The sequence below is a fragment of the Phytophthora cinnamomi genome (genome assembly GCF_018691715.1).
Source record: "Phytophthora cinnamomi strain GKB4 chromosome Unknown Contig53, whole genome shotgun sequence".
NCBI lineage: Eukaryota > Oomycota > Peronosporomycetes > Peronosporales > Peronosporaceae > Phytophthora > Phytophthora cinnamomi.
The window spans coordinates 1,530,502-1,556,004 of NW_027150986.1; the positions used below are offsets into that span (position 1 = coordinate 1,530,502).

General features: G+C 53.5%; 7 protein-coding genes across 9 annotated transcripts; 4 read left to right on the top strand and 3 right to left on the bottom strand.

The window, feature by feature from the left end:
* Positions 1–9,104: 9,104 nt before the first annotated feature.
* IUM83_00423 (uncharacterized protein) lies at positions 9,105–9,985 on the top strand (the record flags this gene model as incomplete). Its single annotated transcript, XM_067924192.1, has 3 exons — positions 9,105–9,278; positions 9,361–9,880; positions 9,966–9,985. 3 exons carry the CDS (start codon positions 9,105–9,107, stop codon positions 9,983–9,985), a joined length of 714 nt encoding a protein of 237 aa, XP_067789319.1.
* A 75-nt stretch (positions 9,986–10,060) lies between these two features.
* IUM83_00424 (uncharacterized protein) lies at positions 10,061–12,414 on the top strand (the record flags this gene model as incomplete). The annotated part of the gene is made up of 10 exons (XM_067924193.1): positions 10,061–10,135; positions 10,288–10,365; positions 10,446–10,758; positions 10,829–10,964; positions 11,065–11,476; positions 11,649–11,692; positions 11,773–11,917; positions 11,987–12,130; positions 12,206–12,336; positions 12,402–12,414. 10 exons carry the CDS (start codon positions 10,061–10,063, stop codon positions 12,412–12,414), a joined length of 1,491 nt encoding a protein of 496 aa, XP_067789310.1.
* Positions 12,415–12,486: 72 nt separating this feature from the next.
* On the bottom strand, positions 12,487–14,067 carry IUM83_00425 (7 transmembrane protein Gpr8; the record flags this gene model as incomplete). The annotated part of the gene is made up of 4 exons (XM_067924194.1): positions 12,487–12,561; positions 12,662–12,841; positions 12,909–13,841; positions 13,903–14,067. The coding sequence occupies 4 exons, from the start codon at positions 14,065–14,067 to the stop codon at positions 12,487–12,489; spliced, it is 1,353 nt and encodes a 450-aa protein (XP_067789311.1).
* A 1,441-nt stretch (positions 14,068–15,508) lies between these two features.
* IUM83_00426 (myosin-like protein) lies at positions 15,509–20,023 on the top strand (the record flags this gene model as incomplete). 3 transcript variants are annotated; one of them, XM_067924196.1, is made up of 2 exons in its annotated part: positions 15,509–17,777; positions 17,834–17,844. In XM_067924196.1, 2 exons carry the CDS (start codon positions 15,509–15,511, stop codon positions 17,842–17,844), a joined length of 2,280 nt encoding a protein of 759 aa, XP_067789312.1. The 3 variants fall into 3 exon arrangements, with proteins under 3 accessions (XP_067789312.1, XP_067789313.1, XP_067789314.1); XM_067924195.1 differs by lacking the exon at positions 17,834–17,844 and having other exon boundaries at positions 15,509–16,227; positions 16,298–16,319; XM_067924197.1 differs by having other exon boundaries at positions 15,509–20,023.
* Positions 20,024–20,509: 486 nt separating this feature from the next.
* On the top strand, positions 20,510–22,060 carry IUM83_00427 (myosin-like protein; the record flags this gene model as incomplete). Its single annotated transcript, XM_067924198.1, has 4 exons — positions 20,510–20,563; positions 20,654–21,218; positions 21,290–21,398; positions 21,604–22,060. 4 exons carry the CDS (start codon positions 20,510–20,512, stop codon positions 22,058–22,060), a joined length of 1,185 nt encoding a protein of 394 aa, XP_067789315.1.
* A 720-nt stretch (positions 22,061–22,780) lies between these two features.
* IUM83_00428 (ubiquitin family protein) lies at positions 22,781–23,171 on the bottom strand (the record flags this gene model as incomplete). Its single annotated transcript, XM_067924199.1, has 3 exons — positions 22,781–22,794; positions 22,862–22,890; positions 22,966–23,171. The coding sequence occupies 3 exons, from the start codon at positions 23,169–23,171 to the stop codon at positions 22,781–22,783; spliced, it is 249 nt and encodes an 82-aa protein (XP_067789309.1).
* A 1,528-nt stretch (positions 23,172–24,699) lies between these two features.
* On the bottom strand, positions 24,700–25,194 carry IUM83_00429 (Coatomer subunit alpha-1; the record flags this gene model as incomplete). The annotated part of the gene is made up of 2 exons (XM_067924200.1): positions 24,700–24,877; positions 24,950–25,194. 2 exons carry the CDS (start codon positions 25,192–25,194, stop codon positions 24,700–24,702), a joined length of 423 nt encoding a protein of 140 aa, XP_067789264.1.
* Positions 25,195–25,503: the final 309 nt, after the last annotated feature.

Consider the following 25,503-nt stretch of genomic DNA (forward strand, 5'->3'; position numbering starts at 1 on the left):
TTGGCCATTCATTGATCACTCTGACCTTTTCCGGGTCAGGGCGAACACCATTCTTCCCTACGAGACACCCGAGGACGGGTATCTCGCTCGCCCCGAAGATGCACTTCTTCAGGTTCGCGTACAGCTTATGCTTTCGCATAAGCTCAAGTAGCTTCCGGAGATGCACCCTGTGCATCTCAATGTCGGTCTTTTCGTCCACAGCCCGGCTGTGGATGAATACATCATCGAAGTAGCTCGGTGCGAAGTCGCGCACCGAGCGCAACAAGTGCGTCACGCACCTGTTGAAAGTCGCAGGGGCGTTCTTAAGCCCCTGTGGCATTACTAGCCATTCCCAGAGCATGCCGCTTGGCGTGCTCACTGCCGTGAGAGGGATATCGCTCTCACGCATTAGGATTTGATAAAATCCATCTCGCAAGTCGAGAGCACTGTAAACGGTGCTCCCGGCCATCGAATCGATGATAACATCTTTTCGCGGTATCGGCGTCTGCGCCGGTACCGTCGCATCGTTCAGCTTGTTGTAGGCATGAACGATGCGCCATCCGCCCTGTGTCTTCTTGACACAGAACGTCGGAGCACTGTGCGGGGACTTTGATTCCCGCACTTGTCCTGCTTTACGACGACTTTCAAAGAAGTCGTCGATCGCTTTCACTTGCTCTCGCGGCAGTGGCCACTGCCACGTGACACAGTACTTCGTGCCCGGCACGAGATCAATCTCGTGCTGAATGCCCTTATCCTGCGGAAGCTCCGCAGGAATGTCTTCCGGGAGTACGTCTTTGTACTCCCTCAACAATTCGTAATAGGGACTCGACTTCAGCGAGTCCCAACCTTGTTCCTCGAAGCGCTCTCGCTTCGTCTTCGCACTGAGAGTGTCTTCACTCTCAGTGGTACTTCCCATGAAGAGCTGCCTCAGCTCTTCGCTCTCGCTCGCCGTTCTTTCGCTGTTCGAAAGAACGCAGACCTGCTCGATGCGTCCATCGTGCAAGTCGCGCGTGAAGCGCTTCCAACTCATGGCTGGAAGCGAAGTCAACGCCGACGCCGTCGTCGGAGGACTAGCGAGTTCCATGCCACGATACTGGAATCCAGTATCGGTGCGCGTCAAGACGCTTAGCGTCTTGACATTCGGCGTCACCACCGCAGTCTGCCCAGCAGCCTGCTCTTGTTGCGTCTCGGTCCCGGACCGAGACTTGCGCAGCGTTTTCCGCTTGCGCCGTCTTCTTGTTGTGCGGAGCCCGGCTCCGCACAGTTGTTCTTCTGGTCCAGGCCCGGCCGTGGACAGTTGTTCGCCGGTGGACCCTGTCCGCGGGCGCGCGGCATCAAGCCCGGCTTGACCGCATTTTCCTTCGTGCAGCCCGGCTGCACGGTAATGTGTCCCTTCGCTGGCAGACCCTGTCTGCGGGCGTGCGATATCAAGCCCGGCTTGATCGCATGGCGCTTCGTCGTGCAGCCCGGCTGCACGACAGCATGCAAATTGCGTCAGTGCGGTACGTTTGCAACCGTCCGCACTGTTTGCAGCGTCAACTCCCGGAGTTGACACGCCTTCGTCACCTCGACGCCATTCATTGGCGGAGCCCCTCATGACCGAGGGTGCGTCGGCTCCCGGAGCCGACGCGTCGTTGTCGACCTGACCTCTTCGGGTCAGGGACTGTCCCTTACACGCTTGAACGTGGGTGTTGGTTCCCGGAACCAACACATCTTTTTCTTCCGACGTCGGCAGCATTGCCGACGTGGATTTCTCTTGTGCGCATCCACGCGCACCCCTTGGGCACCCCGGGACAGCGGCATTAAGCGCTGTCTCGACTGGCGAGTCGCGCGCACCTGCTGGTGTGTGCGCTGCGGTAACAGGGCCATCGCTCTCTGTTCCGCAGTCGCGACCGAAGCGCACGAGCGTGCGCTTCTTCCAGTCAATTACCGGAACATGCCGTGCAAGCCACGGCATGCCCATAACAACGTCGAACTTATCGTCCAGGTCCAGGACGATAAAGTGTTCGACAAACACCCGTTGTTTGTACGAGAAGCGCACGTTCACGACGCGCTTCTCGGTCTTTACGATGGCACCTGTTGCCAGTCGTACCTCCAGAAGACTTCGAGGTGTATCTACGTCCTCGAAGTCAAGTCTCGACAGGCTTCGTAGTCGAACAAAGTTGTTCGACGCGCCTGAATCCACCAAAGCTCGAAGAGAGTCACTCGCTCTCTTCGAGTAAACCTTCAAGATGACTAGGTTTGGCCTGTCATCTTGTTTCTTGCAGTGAGAGCTGGTCTCACTGGGGGCTGCAGTCCTCAGTGTCGCGTGCCCGATGTCGGCACGCGCGACTGCATTACCAGTAGGGCGCCCCGCGCCTACTGGATGTTCACGTTTTTTGTTTGTTCACGGCGATGCCCAGCATCGCCACGACGGCCACCATTGTAGTGCACGGGAGTCGTGCACTCTCTGGCAAAGTGACCGATCCTTCCGCAACGGAAGCATCGCACATTATTTCCGTGCTGCTGGTGACCAGCAGCCGTTGCATTCGAGAGGTCCATTGGTTCCGGACCTCCCGTGCTCACTACCGGGCGCGGTTGCGACCTCGGCACGCTCGCATGCAGTTTAGCCTGCCGCAGGCTAAACTCTTCTTGCATTGCGAGAGTAATCGCAGCTTCGAGAGTACTCGGGTACTCTCGGAAGAGATAGGTCTTCACAGGCCCATCTCTCAGTCCCTTCATGAACGTGACGACTTTAGTCGCCTCGTCTATCGGGTTGGTCACGATATTCGAGACCAAGTACCGTGCACGCTGCGCGTAAGCATGGACGTCATGCTTACCCTGCTGCAGGTCGAGGAATTCCGCCCTCGACCGGAACTCATTTTGCGGGGGCTCAAACGCTTGTTTGAGCTCCTCTTTGAATATCTCGTACGTGCTAAAGCACGTAGGATCTGAGAGTCGGCGTCCGTACGCCCAACTCCTCGCTCGTCCGCCAAGACATGACATGGCGAACGCAACCTTTGACAACGGGTCGACGATACGTCGAGCCGCAATGGCTGTGTCGAGTTCGACAAGCCATCGGAGGAGAGGCTCGCCCTCTCTTCCTACATAATTGCTCACGCTCAATTTTAATGATTGAGCACGCGGTGTCGTCCCCGACGACGCCGTTGTTGAGGAAGCAACATCGCGCTGCTCCTTCACGATGAATCCCAGAGCAACACCATGTTGCTCTGTCGGCGATAGCGTACGCAACATTGTGGCTATCGCCGCCTCCCCAATGACTGTTGACAGTCGTTGGAGGGCTTCCCACTCTGGATCCGACAGGTGGGGGCAGTCCGCGCGTGCAACATGAGTTGCAGCCGTATTGGAGCTCTCCATGGGCACCTCCGTGCACATGTGGTTCTCGGCTCCGCGTTCGTACACCTCGTACGAACGTCAAGTAGTCGGTCGTTGGACGGACTACAAAGTGCTACCAGGTGTAGTGGGCCTACTTTGGCTCACTACTTTAGCTTACACGTTGCGCTACGTGTATGAGGAAGCGTAGGAGTTTATTAATAATTTGAATTAATTATACTTGAGTCCACAAGTATAATATAAATCAAATAAAACACCAAGTAGGTAGTTTAAGGTAAAATGAGAACTGTATTGTTTGTGAATTGATCTTCCTCTAAAATCTGCTAAAAACTGTTTATCATCTATGAAAGGGTTGGTAGCGGCTGGCTGTCAGAGCCCCGCTAATATGCATGTCTCTGATTGGTAGAAAGATGCTGCTTTCTACCAATAGGATCTTAAGGGTATGTGTGGACCACTCACTGTGGTGGTCCACTTCAATGTATCCATTGGTGTGTCTTACACCAATGTGAGGAAGTATCTAAAACCTTTAACAGATATTTATCTGTTAAACCATAAGTGACAAATGTCATGCACAAGTGACAGTTGTCACTTGTGACCGTTATCGTGCACAAGTGACTGTTGTCACTTGTGTGTGTAACCCCGTTACATCAAGACCCAGACTGAATTCAAATATCAGGCTTGGGGTAACATCCGGAAACATCCAGTTTCCGGATCGAGCCAATCCAACTTGAATTCTGACCAAAAACCAGACTTGGGTCAACAATTATCCATGGTGGAGATGCCATGTGGCCTGTACGTGGCAGTTTTATTTTGCCGGAGTATTGGGTGAAAGATTCTCCTTCGTGGGCGCTTCCCACAGTCTGTCACTTACTGCCGCGATCGCATAATTATAGGAGAGTTAGGGACATTTGAGGTATACCGGAAATTTCGCCAAATATGACGGAGCCTTACTTCACATGAATCCATTTTTTGTAATGTACTCCTGAACATCAGTCGTGACTGGCACGCAATGAACACCAGTACACGCCTCGTTACCGCGCATATGCACTGTAGAACAACATAAATCACGGGTGCGTTGCTTCACAAAATCGTTGCATATAGCATCCTCCGCCAACGTTCACATAACGCGAGGCATTGTCTACTGAAATAACCCCAAGTAACTAGAACTAGAAACGTGGTAGCGATGGGTCGGTTGGTGTGCATAACACTCTGAGAAACCAGTTGCGGCAGGGGGCGTGCCAATTTCTCCATCTTTCATATAACAGCCACAAGGAAATTCAGCACTAAAGACCAAGACAAGCTTGGGGCTCTGCGTCGTGTCGGCCAGGGTGAGCCAATCGAAACCGTCGTCCAGTCCTATGGTGTCACGCTCGTGACAATATGCACCAATAGGTAGCTCTGCAAGCTGCCGAATCGAAACCTGTTTTATAGGCAGTACTGTTCGGGTGACGACAATCGCACTCGAAAACGAGAAGCGGTAAGACCGCGAAACTGTTAAGTTGATGGTGCATTTAGGGGTCTAATGTGTAATGCTGTCAGGCTGCTTCACCGAATGGGCACATACCAGGACGAAATATTATTACATCACAGCGGAGTGTATTCGCTACGCTCTATCATACTCTGGCCCCGAGTATGCAGCACCAAAACGTCACGATATTGTAAAAAATGTGCATATGTCTTTTGTTACGTCGCAACCGCCTCACATACAGGCGAATTACGCATCGTGGTCGCGTTTCGCGACCTAGTGCAGGTAAATATGACAATACGTCCGTGGTTTTAGTGTTTATGACTTTGTGCTACTAACGCTGTACTAGATTGTTGCTGATCGCTTCTCGAAGTCGATGGTTCATCACATCGAAAGCGATGCGTTCTTTCCCATTGGGATGCCTAATAGATACGACTACATCTTCACCATGGACCAGACATTTGTGTGGTGGACTTGATTCCGCACAGCACGATTGAGTTTGCTGGGGGTGAACAGTGAATGTTCTTTAGTGCACGTTTATTATTGTGAGGAATATTAATCACAGGACTAACTTAACGTTATATTTTTATTATAACTGTAACGCCAGATTTCTCCCGAGTCCCAGTATTCTTGTGCACCTCGACAACGGGCCGCAAGTTGCTGTAGATGATTGGGTTCGCGGGGAGGCAGGAACGATTGTCCTCAAGGAGCTCAAGGAGGACAAACACTACGACTGGGACAGGGCTACTATACGGTACAGACCAAGGTTTACTGCGAAAAGAAAGTAATGCAAGAGTGGATCAACAAGGTTCGGGTCACTACCATCCAGGGTCCAAGCGTCTGGGCGCTTGACAGCCTCAAGACGCACAAAATGGAACGCATCCGAACTAGCCTGGTGGACCACGCACATACTAGTGTGGTCTACGTGCCTCCCGAGGTAACGGGATTTGTACAACCCATGGCCATTGCCGTTATGGAACCTTTCACGGATAGATTAAGAGATCACTACACTATGCTCGTTATCGAAAACGGCGCATTCAAATAAACAGTCCAGAAACAGCGACTTATCGCCGCTTCAGTGCTGCAAATTTGGGACGACGTACAAGCGGAGTCTATCTGCTACGCTGTTTTAAAAGCAGGTCTCGTGGTGACGGGCCCGCGCGATATTCGACGTGCCTTTGCAACATCAACACCCGCTGGTGAAGGAGTAGAAGAAGAAAACTAATGCTGTCGGATGTTGGTTGTAAGGCGGGGTTTCATTATAGGATATTGGTCGTATTAGCAGAAATAGGCCTATCAGCACCGTTTCTACCAAGGGACCCCCGGGTACCGTAAGTTACATGACCACCGTGATTCACGGTATCTATTTTTTTCAGGCTAGCATTTTTTCAAAGCAATTTGTCACTCCTGCAACTTAATATCACTCTCAATAAAGTACGTTTTCAAGCAAAAAGGTAAGTACGGTTCTTTTTTTCAACTACAGTGGCACAATCAACTCCAGCCACCAACTCCACGCGCGGCGAAGTGCAACGCTCACGCCAACACTCAAGCAACGCCAGTCACCAACCCCACAACACGAAAACACAACAATCAGCCTCGTTTCCTAAAGTGCGACGGCTTCCACTCATGGCTGAGCCCACTCCTCCACCTCTGTCTCTGCCTTCCCGCGAATCCAATGAGTACCAGCGCAAATAAGCGCGTCCTGAACGCCTTTTCCGCCGACCAAAACTGCAGTGTCGCTACAGACATCTCCGTCAAATCTAGAGACGTATACCTCGCAGAGATAGTACCGATGTGTAGACGAGATGTGTGCTTCCCGCACGATGAGTACTTAAGCGAGTTAAGATAGGAGTGAAAAAGTCAAGAAACATGAAACTACAAGATGAGTAGAATTTACCAACAGTTGCATAGCTCAATACATAACACCTTTTGTGAACTCTCGTGTAAAATTTGCGACCTCTCGGTCTCTGTGAGTCCGATCTTTTCAGATTTAACTGGGATGTTTGTACTTGTAACTACATGTCTCTCACTACTGTTCTTCTCGTGAACTCGAGAGCGATCACCACTAGTGCAGCATGACCGGGAAGGGTAAGGTTGGGCTAAACCACGAGAGCGCACGGTCGTCCAGATGCATCCAGTGCGGAGCGGTGTCCGGTAACGGTCTGGCGCAGCTACAGACGCACCAAGACAGCGTCCGGATGGACAAGAACGCGAGGTTCGTCGCATATGTGTTCAATGCGGCGCTAAATGACAAGTACACGGTGAGTTGGGTCGGAATTGACAATGCACCCGCGCTCAGTCAAGTTGAAACACTGGCTCAGGAAAAGCTTGTTGCTGATGATATTTTCAACAGCAACAAGCTTGTCATTACACGTTTAGCACCATACGTTCCATGTGCAATGCTAGGGAGTCGTGTGGACGAGGCACCGATACTTATCACAGATGATACTATATATCTGGTGGTCCGGGACAAAGTCAAAGGGCCGCTATGAGCCTTTTCAGGTATGAAACGGACGGACTAAAAAGAGTGCTCGCTGTGTGTGTGTGTTTTCCAGTGTGCGCCTAATTGGGCAAAATCGACAGCCAGAACAGTAAGTTACACGGCAATGAAAAACAAATTTCCAATAACTTACCACTCAAACCGACTCTATGCACGAGCATAACCAGCATGGTGATGTTCTTGCGCCACTATCAGTCAGACACTGGCTCACAGGTGTTCTAGTCGGAGAAGCCTGACGGCAGCATCGGCACGTTGAACAAATCTAGCGCGGACGAGCTGGTGATCCCGGGCGAGATGGAGGTAGCGACCGAGACAGAGTCCACGAGCGGTACTATGAGCACCGCGGTTACTGAGGTGTCCGGGGAAGTCGGAGCCGACAGCACTACGAAGACAGAGTATACATCGTGCCGCTTGAAGGCGAGCTACTCTAGATACGGCAGGGCCTTGGCACTAAGCAATGGAAGATGCACTACACTCTGGTTCAAGGGGTCACCAACAATCGCAAATGCTGGTGCAGCACCAGTCGATGCACGTCGTGTGCGGAGCTTTAGTGCCCGGAATTGTCGTCGGCCTGGTCCTCCCACGACGGCAGTAACTTTTTTGTCGATTTACAACGGTGGAAGACCTAACGAGCAGGGGAATATCACAGCGCTGGTAGTGGATTTCAGTGGCGGTGTGCACATCCGAGGGCAAGATGAAGAGGAGTTAGCACCGCTTCGATTCGCTATGAAAGGGAACTGGAAGATGTATGTATCACTGCGTCGCTTGATGTCATTTGCGGTGAAGCCGACGCCCGTGCAGACTCGCTACCTACCTGTACGTTTTCGCCCCAGTTAATGGCCATGGATACCGATACTGAAAGAATTGCATGGTCGGAGAGCAACCGGATAATCGCAGATGCTAAGGACAATATCGTAGGTGCCGTCCTTCTCGACGGAGATCACTGGTGCGCGTTTGCATTAGCTTGGAGAGATGGACGTATACGGTGATGGATCCTCGAAACGACAGGAAAGCTGTCGACGCTGTCGATACATTATTCAAGAACGTCGTCCGCCCCCTACTCAAAGATGACAAGAGATGGAAACGCGTTGTCATCAGGGATTACCAGCAAATGGACGGTGTTAGTAGCGGAATATGGGTTCTGACTTTCATTGAAAGCTACCTATTCCAATCCTACGACGCTCCGATGGATGTTGATTATCTTAGGTACAGATACTTGCTTAAGGTCTTGTTAACGTAACTCCATAATACATAACTTCATTGCAGGATATGCCCCAAAGATCTAAGTCCCAGAGAACGTGTGTGTGGAACACAAATTAACGCCAATTAAAACGTCCTGTTACGTGCTTCGAATATAACACCGACCAGACATTCGGGTGTCGTCTGCTCAATATGCATTGTTTTTAGCTGTCATCCGCTCAAAACGCATTGTCTTTAGCTGTCATCTGCTTTAAGCGCGTGTAGAATGGCGATAAGATTGTATGGGATTGTATTTTTTGGTACAAGGTGCTTGTGGTAGATTATGGCAGATTGGACGAGATTGTACAGATTGTCGGATTGTATTGAGATTGTGGTAGAATAAATTGTGCAATAATCTCTGCCATCTAACTATCCTATATGGAAAGTCGAAGGCTTCTAAACGGGACGGGCACCTGAAAATTGGACTCATGAATTATGGCCCGTACAATAACCGGACATGACCGCGTTTTGCTATGCATATGTTGATTTCTTAAATCTTTTTTAGAAAATACACTGCAAAAAATGAACATTTTCGGATCGGTTCTTGTACAGGAAGAACCAAAGCAAGCATTCCTTTTTTAGCAGGAAATGGCAAGGTGCTCGCGAGGTCCCGCGACGCAGTTGGCTCGCGTCGCTGATCGATCGCCGCTGCTAGTGACGCTCCATTCCAGCAAGAATGCAACCGGCAAGGCACTGTCACGCCTGTGTGTCGTGAAAATCCGCCCGACACTTCTGCATTTTGTAGTTGACGGCCTTGTGTGGGTGGGTGGTAGTGCGTAAGCGATGGAGTGGGTTCACCCACTTAGCCGATGCCCTAACCGATTTTACAATTGCATCCCTGCAGTGTGTGATCAGGTCCGAGGTGCCAATCACAGACGTTGCGGACTACGGCCTCGACTGCAGCCGTAGCAATGGCGACGTGCGTCACAAGATTCTGGTCTCCGCCGCAGATGGAAACGTGTGGGCCGTGGAGCTACCGGGCAAGTTCCAGCCTGGTGTGGGGGTGGTGACGAGTGAGCTGCTGCTGGAACGGTTGTCCAGTGGTGATAGTGGTGAAGGAATGGTGCAGTGGTTCTGCCAACTTCCAGGGGTGCAGTCGGTCGAGCATACACCTGCGGGCTCGGGACTGACGTCACTTACGCTGATGCGGAGTCTAGTGACGCCGTCAACGTTGATCGTGAGCACACGCGGTAGCCTTGAGTCGAAGTTGCAGCGTCATCAGTCGCTCGAATTGGACGAGATTGAAGGCGAGCAGTCCACGTGCACGCTTTGCTTGGATGGCCAGGAAACGAGGAATAGTGCGTTGCTGGCGGGTCTGTTTCCGGACGCAGCAAATTATGCGGGTGTGGTGGCTATTTTGCAGGGTGATTTGGATGGCTATGTGCGATTTTCGTTGGTGCACTACCCTTGTGTGAAGGGGGATGTTGCCAATGCATCTGTAATTCGCAGCGGAGCACTTGTTCGGTTAGATCAACCTGTTCAAATGATTGCTCCTTTCACAGCGTCTGCACTAAGTGCAACACCGACGGAAGAGAATAGCAGCGATGCGTTGTCGGTATTCAATGCACTGCTTGTGCTCGGCGCTCGCGGACAAGTTGGCATTGTTGATCTTAAGAACGGTGGGCAGGTCGAGAACTTACCTGTGTCACTGAGGCAGCTAGATATTGGTCGTGTCGCGCAATCGTTAGTGTTCGTGGACAGCCTCAGCGTGTGTATCTATTGCTCAAGTGGTTCTCTATTCGTGTGTCGGGCCGCTGATCTGCCTACAAAGGCACATCAAGCAGATCCAGAATCGACCGTACCAAACGATAGCCCCAGTCCGTTCGCCGAAAAAATGCTTCTTCCACCGGTACGCGAGCTGTAGGTATTTTATTCTGTTCTAGATGGAACGAAGTTCTTTCGAGCCAACTCATGTACATGCGCGTTCAGGGGATATTACGATTGGGAAAACATGACAGCGGGCAGGGTATTTCGATTCTCTTCTCGTCAGGAAGAATCATTAATATCGACAAAGTAGCTTTAAGTGCGATGGTATCGGCTGTGCTACCAAAAATGCCACAGAACCAAAGGTCATCATCTGCGGGAGAACCTTGGGGTGAGCTTCGAGTTCGAAACCTCTTACATCGCATCGCAGAAGTGTCCACGGAATCAACTGCCTTGTGCTCACAATCGAAGCAAATGGATCACCAACTGAAGACTTTACACTCGGCTTTGGAAATGTTGAGGGTTGTGAAAACGGCAGGTGAGCCATCTCACTGATACGTAGTCGTCTATCTCCTTGTACTGCGACTAATTGTACTAATGGTTCGCAGGTGTGGAAGCAGTCGTGAAGTGCGACTTGAGAGCTTCGATTGTTACTACAGGTAACTTCTCTAGTCGACAGTCGGTCAAGCTGGTGTTCTCCTTGCAGGTTCTGAATCCCGAAGCTGTCGTCTCGTCAGATCTGTGGTAAGTGGTGTTGTGATCAGTCGTTTATTCGTTAAGCGTATGAACCTTCATTTCGCATTTTAACACTGCTCTATATCGCGTTTTCGTGGAACTGTAATAGGTGGCTCTGTGTGTACGTGCGCACGCGCAAATGTGCAGTAACTTCGTATTCATTTCCGCTCGAAGATGTGCTCGCTACAAGAGAACAGAGTATCATCCTCGATCCTGACACTATCGCTCTGCAAGACCAAGGGGCTCTGTGGGTATCGTGCTCATTAATGTTTTGCCCGTCAAAACATGAGACCCCTGAAATCAAGCAAGGCACAGTGAACACAATTGGTTCAGCCGAACACGAGACCTCGCTGTCATTTGCGATCCCACTGCTTCAGGGCCGAAGTTTTCTCTTCGCACAGTTAAGTCAACCTGTCGAAGACGAAATCCCAGTCAGTCAAGTTGCCATTCAAGCTGCTTTTCGTCAAAGCCATGACCCAATTATGCCACTCAATAGAGCAGGCCACACAGACGGAGAAAAGGTGACCTCCTTTGCACTTTGGAGTGGGGTGCAGTGGTGGGCTGTACTTGGTGACCACGCTCACAAGAACCCGTCGTTCGCAGCAATGTGGTCAAAAGTGGTGCCTCCAACCTCAGCACTAACACCACCTTCGCGGTTTGTGATATCGATTCCCTCATTTTTTGCCATTGAAGATGATGACGATGACGACGATGATGAAGATGAAAATTACGAAAAGGTTCGCGTCGAGAGGATGGTATCATTTTTGCAGCTACTTTTGGAAATTCCTCTTGAGGATCTTCCCCGCTTGCGTCGTAGTTGCCGAACACAGCAGGGGAAGATGTGGACAGTGTTGCGAACGTTGTCGGGAAATCTCATACTGCTGCGTTTCACTCCATCGGAGGACGAACAACGATCCGTTGACCTCACTATCCAATGCTCCGACGTGGCTGATCTATCAGCTGTACGTATCTCTGGTTAGTAGCTGTTGAAGTCTTCAACTAACATCCCTTTGCGCTGTGATACCGTGTAGATGCGAGCTCTTGTGCTGGAGGCTATCAACAGCTGGAGCGTCAGGGGTGCTCGAAGACGTTGTGCTACCGACCTCACTGGAGAATTAGCGCTAGATATGAGCGAGCTGCTAGAGCCTATAGCAGCCATGGAAAATATCCTGGAGGTTTGTAGATCGATGGCCAACTGATGCTGCGCTAATACTTTTGCTCTAACTCTGTGCTGTCGCGGACTCGGTTAGGATCTCAAGCTGAAGACGATGATAAGAATTGAAGACCCTGAATCAGCTATCTGCGCCGACGAAGTGCTTCACGCGCTGTCACAACTGGCACGTGTGGAGACTCAAACACTCATGCTATACTGGAAGACAAGGTTGCAACTTAACAGAACCATAATGTAGTTGGGTACCAGTACAGTAGCATTATTGCTACTACCAGGCTAGAACAGTAAATTTATTAGTAACGTTACTGTGAAAACGTGCAAGGAATGCAAAAAAAAAAAAACGAGGCTACCACCAGTCAGCTACAGCTCTTCAGTGGGGAGCCCTTGGTCACGCAAGGACGCTTTCTCAGAAGGAGAAGAGACGGAGTAAAGGCGCTGCACGTTGAGCACAAGTCATGTTACAGGAGACTGTTAGTTGGTTGAACAACAACCGCCATCAAGTCGGCACTGCATAACATTGCCGATGCTTCCGTACCTCGAAGTAGCGGGGTGCTCGACTCGGCCAAAGCGTATAAATGAGGGTCAAATAGATGAAGCAGTGCACTGACGTCGTCATGGCGGCCACTGTCTTCTCGCGCACCCATGGTGACAAGAAGGACGCGATAAGCACAATGATAGGCAAAGCTACGAAAAACACCGAGAATAAGCAGCACATCTGAAACAGAATGAACAGCGTCAAACAAACGAAATGCTACGCTATCAGAACCAACAAAGTATCGTACCCGCAAGAAGAAGAACCGCTTGGCCGAGGCTTTCTCGTAGGAGCGCGTTTCCAGGATGGTGTTAATGAACCATCCAAGCACCCCCATCTGTAGAACGCAGATCCCAAGTCCCGGCCACGAGTCGTAAATGTACAGCGTAGACGCCGGGTCGAGCCACACTAGGTACCACATCGCCATGGACAGGTACAGCACGAGGACCGCCAAGATGACGCACGAGATCTCGATCTGGCCGTCCAGCGCCACGCTGTTGATGGTCCACCCTTTGGCAATCAGCATGGCCAGCAGCAGCGTCCCCACCCGAACGAACACTTCTGTGATTTTCGCCGCATATTTGCAGAACGGCACGCCCACCCCGTTGAACTGGTACACGGTGAAATGAACGAACAACAGCGCGTTGCACAGGAAAAAAAAGAGCACCACGAGCGTGAGGATTCTCATAATGGGGTGAAACGACTCGCTGCTCCTCATTCTGCGCACTGCCACAATTTGTGCCGCAGCCGCAGCGCCCGCAAGTGCCGTCATGACCGCGTAGATGGTCGGCATCCCCTGTTGCTGCACGGGGAGTTCACCTCCATCCCCCTGCGTCATGTGGATGTTGTACCACGACGAGAAGTAATATTTGCGGAAATTGGTCTCGGTTATCTCGGCGAAGTTCGGCTTGTACTCGTCCCCGCCTGGCACGCAGCGCGCCAACGCCACGTACCAGAATCGGGGACGGAGGTGCTCGTGGATATCGACGCTGAAGGAAAATGGCGTCACGTGGTGACTCGTGGTGGCGCTGACGTTAAACACGCTCTTGGTGTGTTTAGCGGAGACTTTGCAGTAGCAGTCGCAGTTGCTGTCGGTCATGACGTAGTCCCAGAAAAGAGCCTCGTCGTCGTAGATGGCAACTTGCAGCCCGTTCACGTCCGTCTCGATTTCGCCTGCGATACGCTGGCAAAAAGCGACGGGTTAAGCTAGTGCTAACCGAGGGAATGTTTGTGTTTTTACGCACTCCGGCGACGTCGTCCAGCGTGGGCGTCCAGGAGAAGCAGAACTTGCCGATGTACTGGAACTGCCTCCCGACAGTGTAGCCCGCGTAGATGCTCCCGTGAGCGACGGCGGAGAGCCACGCGGCAAGGCTGAGCAACGGCAGCAGCAGCAAGGGCGGTGAGTGCATGTTGCCCGGGCTGGCTCGATGAGCGATGAGAACCAAGCCCCGACTGGCGATCTTCCAACTTCAAGAATGCCCCGATTGGCTGGAATGCGTTCCTGAAAGTGTAGCCAAGTCTGCTTGGGAATGGCTACAACTGCAACTGCAAAGTGAGCTTAGTTTAGGGCGTCGACGAACGCCTCGCCTCGGCCTCATTTTTCTCCTTGTTTACTGCATATCCGATACCTGGTGCGCCCTGAGTCTCCGTGTCAGATGAGTGGCGCGCAACCCTCTCTCTGCGACGCATTTCGCCGGCGCCACGTTCATGTGCGTCAAGAAGCTAGCCGATTTCTGGCTGGGGCGGCGACCGCAAGGGGATATTTTCTAGGCCCAGATATCGGTGCAGCAGCCGCAAACCGGACGTGGGTTGGCTCAGAGTGGCTGGCTGGCGCTGTTGCGTACTGGTTGGGTCCAGTTTGCTGTTGCTGTTTGCAGTTTACAGAGCAGAGGCTTCCGCCGCTGGCGGAGGCGTCACCGCTCCTGTCGGCGTGTGCCGCCGAGTGTCCTCACCGCAGCAGAAACTACATAATAACTCCCCGGTAACGGATACCCAGCGTGCGGTTGTCGCCTCAGCGAGTGAAGAGGAATGGCTGGGCCGACCAGCCACGCCGGGCAACCGAGGTTACATCTGTGTAGCTTCACGCGGAGCCACAGCACATCCCATGCAACGGCTGCTGTGCTGGAGGCTCGCCTTGAGCATCAACCCACCGACCCAGTCAAAGCCTTCGCTTACCTATTGCGACCCGCATCTGGCTTCAGGGCGCCGCGAGGGACATGTGCATAGCAACTCAGCGTGTTAGTTCGCTACGCTGCCTTGCTGCCGCGTTGCCATCACGTCCGCCTTGGTCACCGACCCAGTCCACCGCCGCGTGATTCATTCGTGTTGTTGCGGCGTCGTCGGTCTCAGGTCGTCTTTTCCACCAGCTGGGCGCCGGTCTTGCTTTTTGTAAGGAGCGGGGGTAAGGGCAACTTGACCATCGGTTAGGGAGTCAGTTTTTCAACGGTCCAGTGTCAGCGTCGAGCGGGCAAGTCCTGCAGGGCAGCAGCAGCAGCGTCCGGTCGTGTGCGCGGAGAAGCAGTGCGGAAAATCTCCCGTTTGTTTCGTCGCGTGAAGGAAGGAGAGGGCCCAGCCGTGTGGCGCTCATTGCCGAGAAGCCGCTCCACAGCCCAGCAGCGATCGTGCTCACTACGAGAGGAGACCATTCGTCGAGGCTTATTGATTTGTCCCTCCTCCTCCTCTTCGTCTTATCCAGCGTTTAGCACCATCATCTGCGGTCCAGCCAGCCAGCGACTGACGACGGACTGACTGGCAGACACGTCTCCTCTCTAAACGGGGTTTAGCACCACCTCCTACCTGCCAACCTAACCGGTCGGGGGCTGGTCAATTCTCTCCAACCGGGCAGCAAACATGACGGTGCGCCGCACGGAGGAGCTGCAGGAGTGGATCTGCAGCGTCACGGCCACGGCCAACGACCATGGCGAGCACCTCTCGGTCATGTTGCGCGACGGTCAGTTGCTGTGTCTGCTGGCCAACGGCGTGGACCCGAGCGCGAACCTCAAGGTGAACAAGCTCAACACAGTCTTCCACTCCAAGGCCAACATCCGCCTCTTCCTCAATTGGTGCAAGAAGCAGGGTCTGAGTGAGGGCGAGGTCTTCCAGCCGGACGACCTGCTGGACGCGGGCGCGGACTTCGGCGCCGTGCTCGAGACGCTCTCCATCCTCTTCGACAGGTTCGGCACCATCGGCTACACGGGCGAGTACGAGGAGGACCCGGTTTCAGACGCCGAGTCGCTCACGTCCACGGGCAGCTCGCAGGGCGCGTCCCCCGTCAAGAAGACCAACAGCAACAGCAAGCTCACCAGCTTCATGAAGGGCGGCTTCCTGTCCCGCAAGAAGAAGTCCAGCAAGAAGATCACTGTGGAAAAGTCCCCCGAGGGCACACCGCCCTCCACGCCGCCGCCCGTATCCCCGCAGGTTGGCGGCGGCGGCAGCTTCGTGTCGCCCCCCGGGTCTCCGCCGTCCGCGTCGCCACAGCAGCCGCCCCCGCAGAGGAGCGACAGCGGCGGTGCGAACGCCAACCGCCTCAACGCCTTCCTGAGCCAGGTGCCGGCATCACACCACTCCCCGTTGACGCACGTCGAGCGTCCGTCCGGTCCGCCCAAGAAGAACTCGGTGCGCAAGCCGCCCCCGCCCAAGGCCAAGCCGGCCCCGACCGTGAGGAGACCTCCGTCGCCCAAACAGCCGCCCAAGTCGCAGCCGACTAGGAGCGGCGGCGACGCGCGCAACAAGTTCGCGGCCTTCATGAAATCCAACCCGCCGGCTGTCGAGACAACACCTGCTGCGGGCGGTGGTGCTGGGGGCTCAAACCTCTCTGCCTTCAAGGCGTCGGTCTCTCCCACTGCAGGCAATAAGCCGGTCGTGTCGGCTCCGTCCCCGCCAAAGTCTGCGCCTACACGGGCGCGCGGCACCTCCAGCGAGCAGTTCGCGCAGCGCAAGGCCGTATTCGCGCAAGGTGGCAACAACAGCCCCAAGCCGACCCCTGTTCCGCCGAAACCGTCCGTTGACACGGGGTCTGGAAACAAGCTCAACAGCTTCATGAAGCAACAGCCGTCCTCGTCGCCAGATTCATCGAAGCCTCGCTCGCAGAGCAAGTTGGCCGCTTTCCTAGCGTCGACGAACTCGATCCCATCGATCGCAACGACACCGTCCGCTGCTCCTGCAAAGCCGACGCTCGCAACCTTCAACCCATCGAAAAATGGCGGCCGATCAGCGGCAATGCCGGCGTACAGTGCGCCGACACCGGCAGTGCATTCCGGACCGAAGTCTTTCAAGCCACGGCACATGATCGAGCGCTCTACGGGCCGCGGGAACTACATTCGGAAGCGCCAAACGTACTGGGTCCCTCCTAAGCGTCGTCGCAACAATTTCAGCCTGGAGACCAAGCGTAAGGCTTTCATGACCGAGCAACTGGAAATTAAAGAGGAGCAGCTTCGTCAGCAGGCTGCTGGTGCTGGAAACAAGCAGAACCTGATTGTACCTGGCGTGCAGTGCTACATTCCCGACAAAGAGGAAGTGTGGCTGCTCGCGGAAATTATGGATTTCAACGAGCGAAGGAAAGAAGTAACTCTCACTGTGTTCCTGGATTCTGGTGACTCGGAGCAGCGCGTGCTAAACCTCAAGGATCCCGAGATTATTCGCGCGATTGGTGGGCCGACGGCGACAGAGGTGGAGTCTCTTCCTGTTGCTATACTTCACGACAATCCGGAGGGGGTGGAGGACATGCGACTGCTTCGTTATTTGAACGAGCCTTCTATTCTGTTCAACCTGAAGCAGCGTTTCACCGCCTCGAAGCCCTACACGTACACTAATGACATCGTGATTGCCGTGAACCCGTACAAGTGGATTGAAAACCTTTACGGCGACCACCTGCACGAGCCGTACCTGCGAAAGCCGCGTGATTCGTTGCCTCCGCACGTGTACTCGACGTCGACAGCAGCCTACAAACACATGACCACCAACGAGATGAACCAAAGTATTTTGGTTAGTGGTGAGTCCGGTGCTGGTAAGACGGAAACGACGAAGATTGTGATGAATCACCTGGCTAGCGTAGCTGGTGGACGCAAGGACAAGACCATTGCCAAGGTCATCGATGTAAACCCGCTTCTGGAGTCGTTCGGTAATGCCAAGACGACACGCAATGACAACAGTTCGCGTTTCGGTAAATTTACACAGCTTCAGTTTGACGGCCGCGGAAAGCTCATCGGCGCAAAGTGCGAGACGTACTTGCTTGAGAAGTCGCGTGTGGTTTCCATTGCGGAGGGTGAGCGCAACTACCACATTTTCTACCAGCTGCTTGCTGGTCTTCCCAGCAAAGAACGCAAGGAGTTTGGCCTGGACCCTGATTGCAAGTACCAGTACGCTGGTTCGCTTGCGGAGATGCAGATTCCGGGCTTGGACGACAGCAAGTGGTTTGCAGGCACCCAAAAATCACTTAGTACCATTGGTCTTGACGCGAATGCGCAAAGGACCCTGTTCAAGATCTTGTCTGGTGTGTTGCTACTTGGTGAAGTAATGTTTAACAAGAGCGGAGAGAATGGATCGCGCATTTCGAGCGGCTCGGCCCTGTCGCAAGTTGCCAAAATGTTTGGCCTTCCCACTACAAGAATTGAGGAGGCTCTGTGCAACCGCACGGTTATCACTCGCAACGACAGTGTGACGGTGCCGTTGGCTCCAATTGAAGCGGCGGAGAACCGCGATGCGTTGGCCAAGACCATTTACTCGAAGATGTTCGACTGGATGGTGGTAAAGATTAATGCTGCTATCAGCACGGAGGAAAGCCGCATCAAGGGCCAGATTGGCGTGCTGGATATTTTCGGTTTTGAGGACTTCGTTCATAATGGTTTCGAACAGTTCTGCATCAACTACGCAAACGAGAAGCTGCAGCAAAAGTTCACCACCGATGTGTTCAAGACTGTGGAGGATGAGTACATCCGTGAAGGGCTGCAGTGGGACCACATTCAGTACCAGGACAACCAGGGTATTGTGGAAGTCATCGAGGGTAAGCTGGGTATCATTGCTCTAATGAATGACCACCTCCGCCAGCCTCGTGACACCGAGGAGGCTTTGGTCAACAAGATCCGCACGAACCACCAGACGAAGAAGGATGGCAAGGTGAACGAGAGCATCGACTTCCCGAAGGTGAAGCGCACTCAGTTCATTATCAACCACTACGCTGGATCGGTCACATACGAGACGGTGGGCTTTATGGAGAAGCACCGTGACACCCTTCAGAAAGATCTGCTTGATTTGATCCAGCTGAGTAGTCTGCCGCTGCTGCCGGAGCTGTTTGTGGACAGCGAGATAGTGACGGAGGGCGGTAGTGGTCGTGGCAAGAAGGCCCCGAAAAGTCTGGGCTCTCAGTTCAAGACGTCGTTGGCGCAGTTGATGGAAAACATCAGGACCACGAACACGCATTACGTGCGCTGCATCAAGCCGAACTCGAACAAGAGCCCGACGGAGTTCAACAAGCGCATGATCGTAGAGCAATTGCGATCGGCAGGTGTGATCGAAGCCATTCGTATCACACGCTCAGGATATCCGAGTCGTCTCACGCCGAAGGAGCTAGCTACGCGCTACGCTATCATGTTCCCGCCGTCTATGCACAGCAAGGACGTTCGCCGCACATGCAGCGTTTTCATGTCGTCTATCGGGCGCAAGTCTCCGCTGGAGTACCAGATGGGTAAAACGCTCATTTACTTCAAGAACGGTGTCATGGAAGAGCTGGAGGCCATGAAGTCCGACTTCATGTACTACGAGGCGCGAACAATCCAGCGCATTGCGCTCGGTTTCCTGGAGCGCCGCCGCCTGCGCAATAAGATTCGTGCGGCCATCGTGCTGCAGTCGTACGCGCGCATGTCGTTAGACATGAAGGAGTATCACTTCCAGCGCCGTGCCATCATTAAGATTCAGCGCGGCTGGGTGAGGTACAAGACTGTCCCGGTTGAGCCCGAGTACAACGACTCGGTGGCGGAGTACAACAACGACGGTGGCGAGTGGGTGGACGGGATAGATGACCTCGATGACTCGGACGCTGACGAGGGCTTCGGTGATGACCCGGCCTCGATTCGTGCAGGTCGCGGCAGGTCGGTCGCAGACCGGATGGAGTCGTTTAAGGTCGCGCACTCGGGTCGCCGTGGCAGCGTGAAGCGCTTGAACGAGCTGTCGGCTCGCGCCAAGAGCTTCATGAAGCCGCGCAGCGGCAGCGGCAGCACCTCGAGCTCGAGCGGCATCTCGCTTGAGGACGAGAACTCGATGCTCAAGATCGAGAACCGCAACCTGAAGTACGACCTGGAGCTCATGCGCGAGCAATGCATCGAGCTGCAAGCCATCATCCTCGAGATCAACAAGAGTCGGAAGAGGTAAGAGGCGTGGAAGTATGTGTAGTGTCGGGTGCAGCTCAAGCAACCCTCGTTGCGCGCTCAGCAACCCCCCTTTCCAGGCCGGTCGCAGCAAGAGGACGAAACTTTTTTAAGTAAACGCCCGCAAGGCGTATATGTGTAGCGGAAGCAAGAACGATTTTCTCTTTCAACATGTCGAAACATTGAGTAGTTTCTGTAGTTGCTCTCCTTATCCATACGTAGGGTTTCGCTGTCGCTTCGCGGATGAAAACGCTGTCGTCGGCGCAGCAAGTGTCGGGTCCCATGGTCTGAAGAATGCGGGAGAGGAGGACAACAGGCTGTGCTCAGGGCGAGGGGTATGCAGTGACCGTCCCCATGTGAGTCACAGGCGACGTGCTTGACCGAGTGGCTTCACCGCACCCTCCCCATCGCCTCGTTATAGGGCGGGTTTTTCGAAGCAAGCGAGCGCAAGCCCTCCAGCGAGAACGGCATTGCCGACACGGCCGCCTAGATGGCATTGCTAATGCCCGACATCAACCTCCGCCGCGCAAAGCGCCACCTCGAGGTTGCAAACTGTTCGTCGCGGATGGAAAAGTCTGAGAGACTGACGTGTTCTTGTCTTGCGTGACGCATTTGGTCTTCTTGTCCTGCGTAGCGGTACTGGCGCCAGGTTCTCGGCGCCGGCGAGCGAACCGGAGAGCGCAAGCGCTTGATATTCCGCTCCAAGTCGGTCGCACAGGCGAAAGCTCCACAAACTGTCGCTGGTTCCGCCAAGGCCGCCCCACCGATTCAAAATCTAGAGCGTGACCCGAAGAGGGAGGCGGTCACTGGAGGCAACGACAGTGGCGCTGGTGGTTCCGTTGAGCCCAACGCTCAACTTGATTGTGAATCTTTGCCAGCGGCGAAAACCAACCAGGAAACGGCGGATGGGGAGCTTGACAGGAATCAAGCTACTATCGAGCTGACCGTTGCTGAAAGTGCTGCAGTCTCACACCAAGAATTGAAGGCTGAGCCGGAGCTCGCACCTGCCTCAACGAGCACAACCGAAACTTCTTCGTCCGTGAGCTCAGCAGTCACCACGCTTTCCTCGACAAGCACAACTGTGTGCGTTGGCAAGCCACCTTTGTCCCGCGTTGGACCCCAAGTGAGCCACGACAACCGCTCAAGTCACTACTCACCGCGTAATATGCCGCAACCCAAGTACATTTCGCGCGCTAAAGGTAAGGTATCTGCGTGGCAGGAACCTCTCAGTTTAGTTTGGACTAATAGGTTTGTCTTGTTTCGTGGACAGGTCCGACGTTGGGCTCTATCCTGCAGCGCATTCACCTCAACGATGGTGACGTGAGTGAGTTGGACTTTTCAACTCTTGCGCAGCGCAGCAAACGGCTCGAGTCTGAAGGGTGCGCTCTGGTAGCTCGATCTCTATCGACCAACCACACTGTTCGCAAGCTCACTATTCGTGATCACGCTATCGGGGACGACGGCGCAGTCGCTCTTTCCAAAATGCTGTGCACCAACTCAACTCTGGAGTGTTTGGATCTTTTTGGCAATGCAATCGGCGATAGCACTTTATGGACACGATTCCCTGACGCATTTGAGCATGAGGAACAATCTGATCACCGACCGTGGTGCTAAGGCTCTCGCCCAGGCAATTCGTTGCAACTGCACGCTCAAGTCCTTGGAACTCGTGAACAACCGAATCACGCGAGTGGGGGCAGTGGCTCTGCTTGATGCTTTGGATGTGAATTTGTATGTGGAGACGATTGACTTGGATGAGAACAATGTGCCAACTTTCGTCGAAAGTCAACTCGCTGCGGCGTTCGCACGTAACCGAGCCCAGGCGTTGATTCTGGAGTCGCATGCCGCGGAGAAGAAGGCCGTCAAGATCGTGCGCAGGGCCAGCGGATTTGACACTCAAGACGAAGACGAAGATAGCAGCGAGGTGGACGAGGAGGAGTGGGAAGGCTGGGAAGATGACGACGGCGACAGCGTGTCGAGTGGGTTTCTTACCTGCTCGAACGTCACCGATATCCCGCTCAGCAGCAGCGGGCTATGGATTTAAGGTTACTTCTGTTTGGTCGGCAGTGAGTTGGTAGTGGTCCGTCGTAAGCGAATCTAATGAAAATTTAAAGTTGTAGAGAAATCCAATATCGAAAGCCGTGCATGCTGCGCTGCTGTAAGGCTAGCTTGATCGTCGATCTCACCACCAAGGTATCAATCCATTTTTCCTGACTTCGCCATTCGCCACTCCGACTTATTGAGCATAAGCTTACAAGTACCAGTTCATAATGGTTCGCTTCTCAATGACGCTCTTCACGGATATAATCAGCATGCTACTCGTGAATCCACAACCAGGCACCAATGTCTACCAGCAAGGGCGGCACCGACTATCACGGAGGTAAACCACACGTAGACAAAGACCATCCGGGCAACATTGCAAGGTGTTTCAGGTTCGAGTTGCGTGCATCTAGCAACAAGTAGCAACGGGCGATCTCCAGTCGAGGGTAAATTCCAGCGGCTACCTACGCAGAGGACTCTTCTTCTGGCACGTTATGAACGAACTTGTCTCTCTGTCGGTTCAATATTTCTCTGTCTGTAATGCCTTCGTAAAATTTTCTAGCCTCGAGTACCTGTGCCCACACTGCGTTTATCCCTGGCAAAAAGAAAGATTCTAACCAGCAACAATTATCCGTTCAATTCACTCGACCCCTCCGAGACGACAGCAGCTACGTATATTACGAGCCTAACGTTAGTAAAAACATCGCTTCGTAACTCAAGCCCGTCATTCTTCAATGCCTAATAAGTAAAAAAAAACATTAGTGTACAGGCTCATTGTTACAACATCCTGGGAAGTCTGCAGTACCTGTCAACATATATTGCTCGCCATTATCTCTAGTTTCCACAGGATAACTTCTGCTCTTGCGTGTTGTATGGGACAGGTGGAACCTGCTTGTCTTGGGAATTTACTGCTCGGGGGTCGCCAAGTGGCCACGCGATTTCTTGATGGAGTCCGGGATGATCGGGCCGTCGTACTGGTCCGTGGGGAGGCCCATGGACCGCCGGATGGGCACCACCACCAGCGGCAGCGACACAGCCACGGCGCCGATGGCGCAGGAGACCACCACCATGGGCTCGCGGTCCAGGTAGTGACGGATGAACTTGCCGAGGACCATTATTGCGCTTCTGTCGAGGCTTTGGGCTCTCCCTTTGTTTTGGGCGGCCAGTATGAACCTCTCGTGCAAGTTAGGGTGCGCCACACAACGGAGACCAGACCATCAGAATATTATGTATCACAGGTTTTTGGACCTGTGATAATCGCTACTCTGAGGATCCTTTGTGTAGGAATGAGAACAAATGCACGAAATATACTTAAAGATCAAATTGTATTGAGTTGGAGTTACGCATCATATCCCGAATCCGCGGAAGTCACTTGATCAGCACAAAAAGCTTGCCGCGATGCTAGTTTGATCATCGGCCAGTGTTTGCTGGCACATCAGGTCTTCCTGCTTCACGTCTACTCTGTGCACCCAAACCTGGAGCGGCGGTGGTGTCCCACCAGGTAGGTAAAATACAGATGCTGCCGGGTGCTGTGATCCCCACAGTTCACAGTGACTTTCCTTGAATTGCGTGGTCGGCTCCCAGTTGTCTTCCGAAGGAAGAGCACTGTGTAGCCCAAGTTGCTTTAGAGACTCGTCATACCACTCGTTCTTCTCCGGCAGCTCCCGTCCGAGAGGCGAGAAAAATTCTTGAACATGTCGATTTTTCGCGGAGCTGCCTGGTGATCTGTTCTTCAGTCGACGATTGCCACCATGGGTAAAGCAAGCAACGCCCGGCAAGGTCGTCATGTCTATTCCAGCATGAATGCTTTGCCAGCACGCCGATGGTGGGGATACCAGGCGCTTCTCCAGAATCGTAGGCGCTGGACTTTGGTGGGCGCAAAAGCTGGATTCTGTAGCACCAAGCCACGTCTCCTGGTTTGCAGTGTCATCCCACTGCACCTCAGAATCACTAGTCGAAAACAGCAGTCTTGGGTCTGCGAAGATGTCATAGTTGAACCGCACGTATTTCCGCTGGCTGCTTTTATCGGAAAGCTCACGAGAAGCTCCCACTGACGTAGCCGTGGTCGCCGCAGTGAGAATCAAGTTGCAGGCAACCAGCACAGACACTGCGCCGTACACTCGGCGCTGCACATCGGTGTACGGAGGCTCGTTTTGTGGTGACGTCGAAACTAAGGCGCCAACTGATTTCTTGGCTTCGACAAGCCGCTCGCTCAGTCCAGGGACTGCCATTCCGACCTGAAAGTCTTGCTGAAAGAGCAAACTCAGAAAGCAGACTGTTGTAGATGTCAACCCCGTCCACTTCTCAGCTGTTGCCTGCTCTTCGATGGCTTGTACAAGAGCGCTGTCTTGCTCCGTGATGCTGGCTGGCTTCAAGCCCCGACGCTGGCGAAAAGTTACCATCACTTGTGCCGCATTGCTCTGCATCTCCGCCAGCCGTTGAATCACTGCGTCCTTCCCAAAGTACAAAAAGCCGCCCTTGGTCCTTCGTGTCTCGACACAACGAACGCGTTTAATCACCCCAATCCCTGCGGCCGCATTAGCACTTGTCGATTCCACGCTACCTCCATCTACCTCATCAAACCCAAATCGCGCATACCTTCCAGGACATTCAGCACATCGTAGATCCTCCTCTTCCTCGGCACTACGCAGCGTTCATCAGGGCAAAGACTCCACCACGAAGCGAGACAGATGCAAAAGCACACACGCTACCCTTCATCTTGTAGATCTCGCTGGCTGGGACGAAGATCGGGAACGCAGGGGCAGACGCAGAGCCCTGCAGGTCTTCGTGCTTCTTGAAGAACTGTAGCATGATGTGTGTGCTGCAGAGCCACATGAATATCCACGTCAGTCCGCCGCCGTTGCCTCGACCTACGCCTGCTGTGGCGTCTCACAGCTCCCCCAGGTTCTTAGCAGCTGCGAGTCGCTCTTGGACGTCGCTCCACGTCGCGCTCGGAAGGTCTTGCGCTGCGGTATTGTGGCTCGAGCTCACGGGGCTGACGCGGCGCGAGCGCTGCTGGCGCGTTCGCCGCTTCACTGGCTGCTTGGGCACGCGCTCCGCCTTGGTCGCCGCCACGGGAGCAGCGACTTTGGTGGAACTGAATCGCAGTTTGCGTCGGTGGGCGCGCTGAGTCTTCATCGACTTGCTCCGGAGGCGGCAAATTCCAAACTGAGGGGAAAGATACTTGCACTTGAAGTGACCATCACTCTGGTTTGACAAATTGAAGTGGAGCGACAGGGGCCCGATGAAGGCAACTTTTTAATAAGTCAGTGGCTGCAAGAACTTCGTGTAGCAACAAGTATGCATGTAAAAACAACCAGCCTGTCATGCTCGGTAGCAAAGTTGCTGCTTCTCCTCGCTCAACAAGTGACAGCATAAAAATACACACAACTCGGCCGTACTTCCACTTTTTCCGAATATAGCGAGCCTCGCCTTGTATGCTGGGCG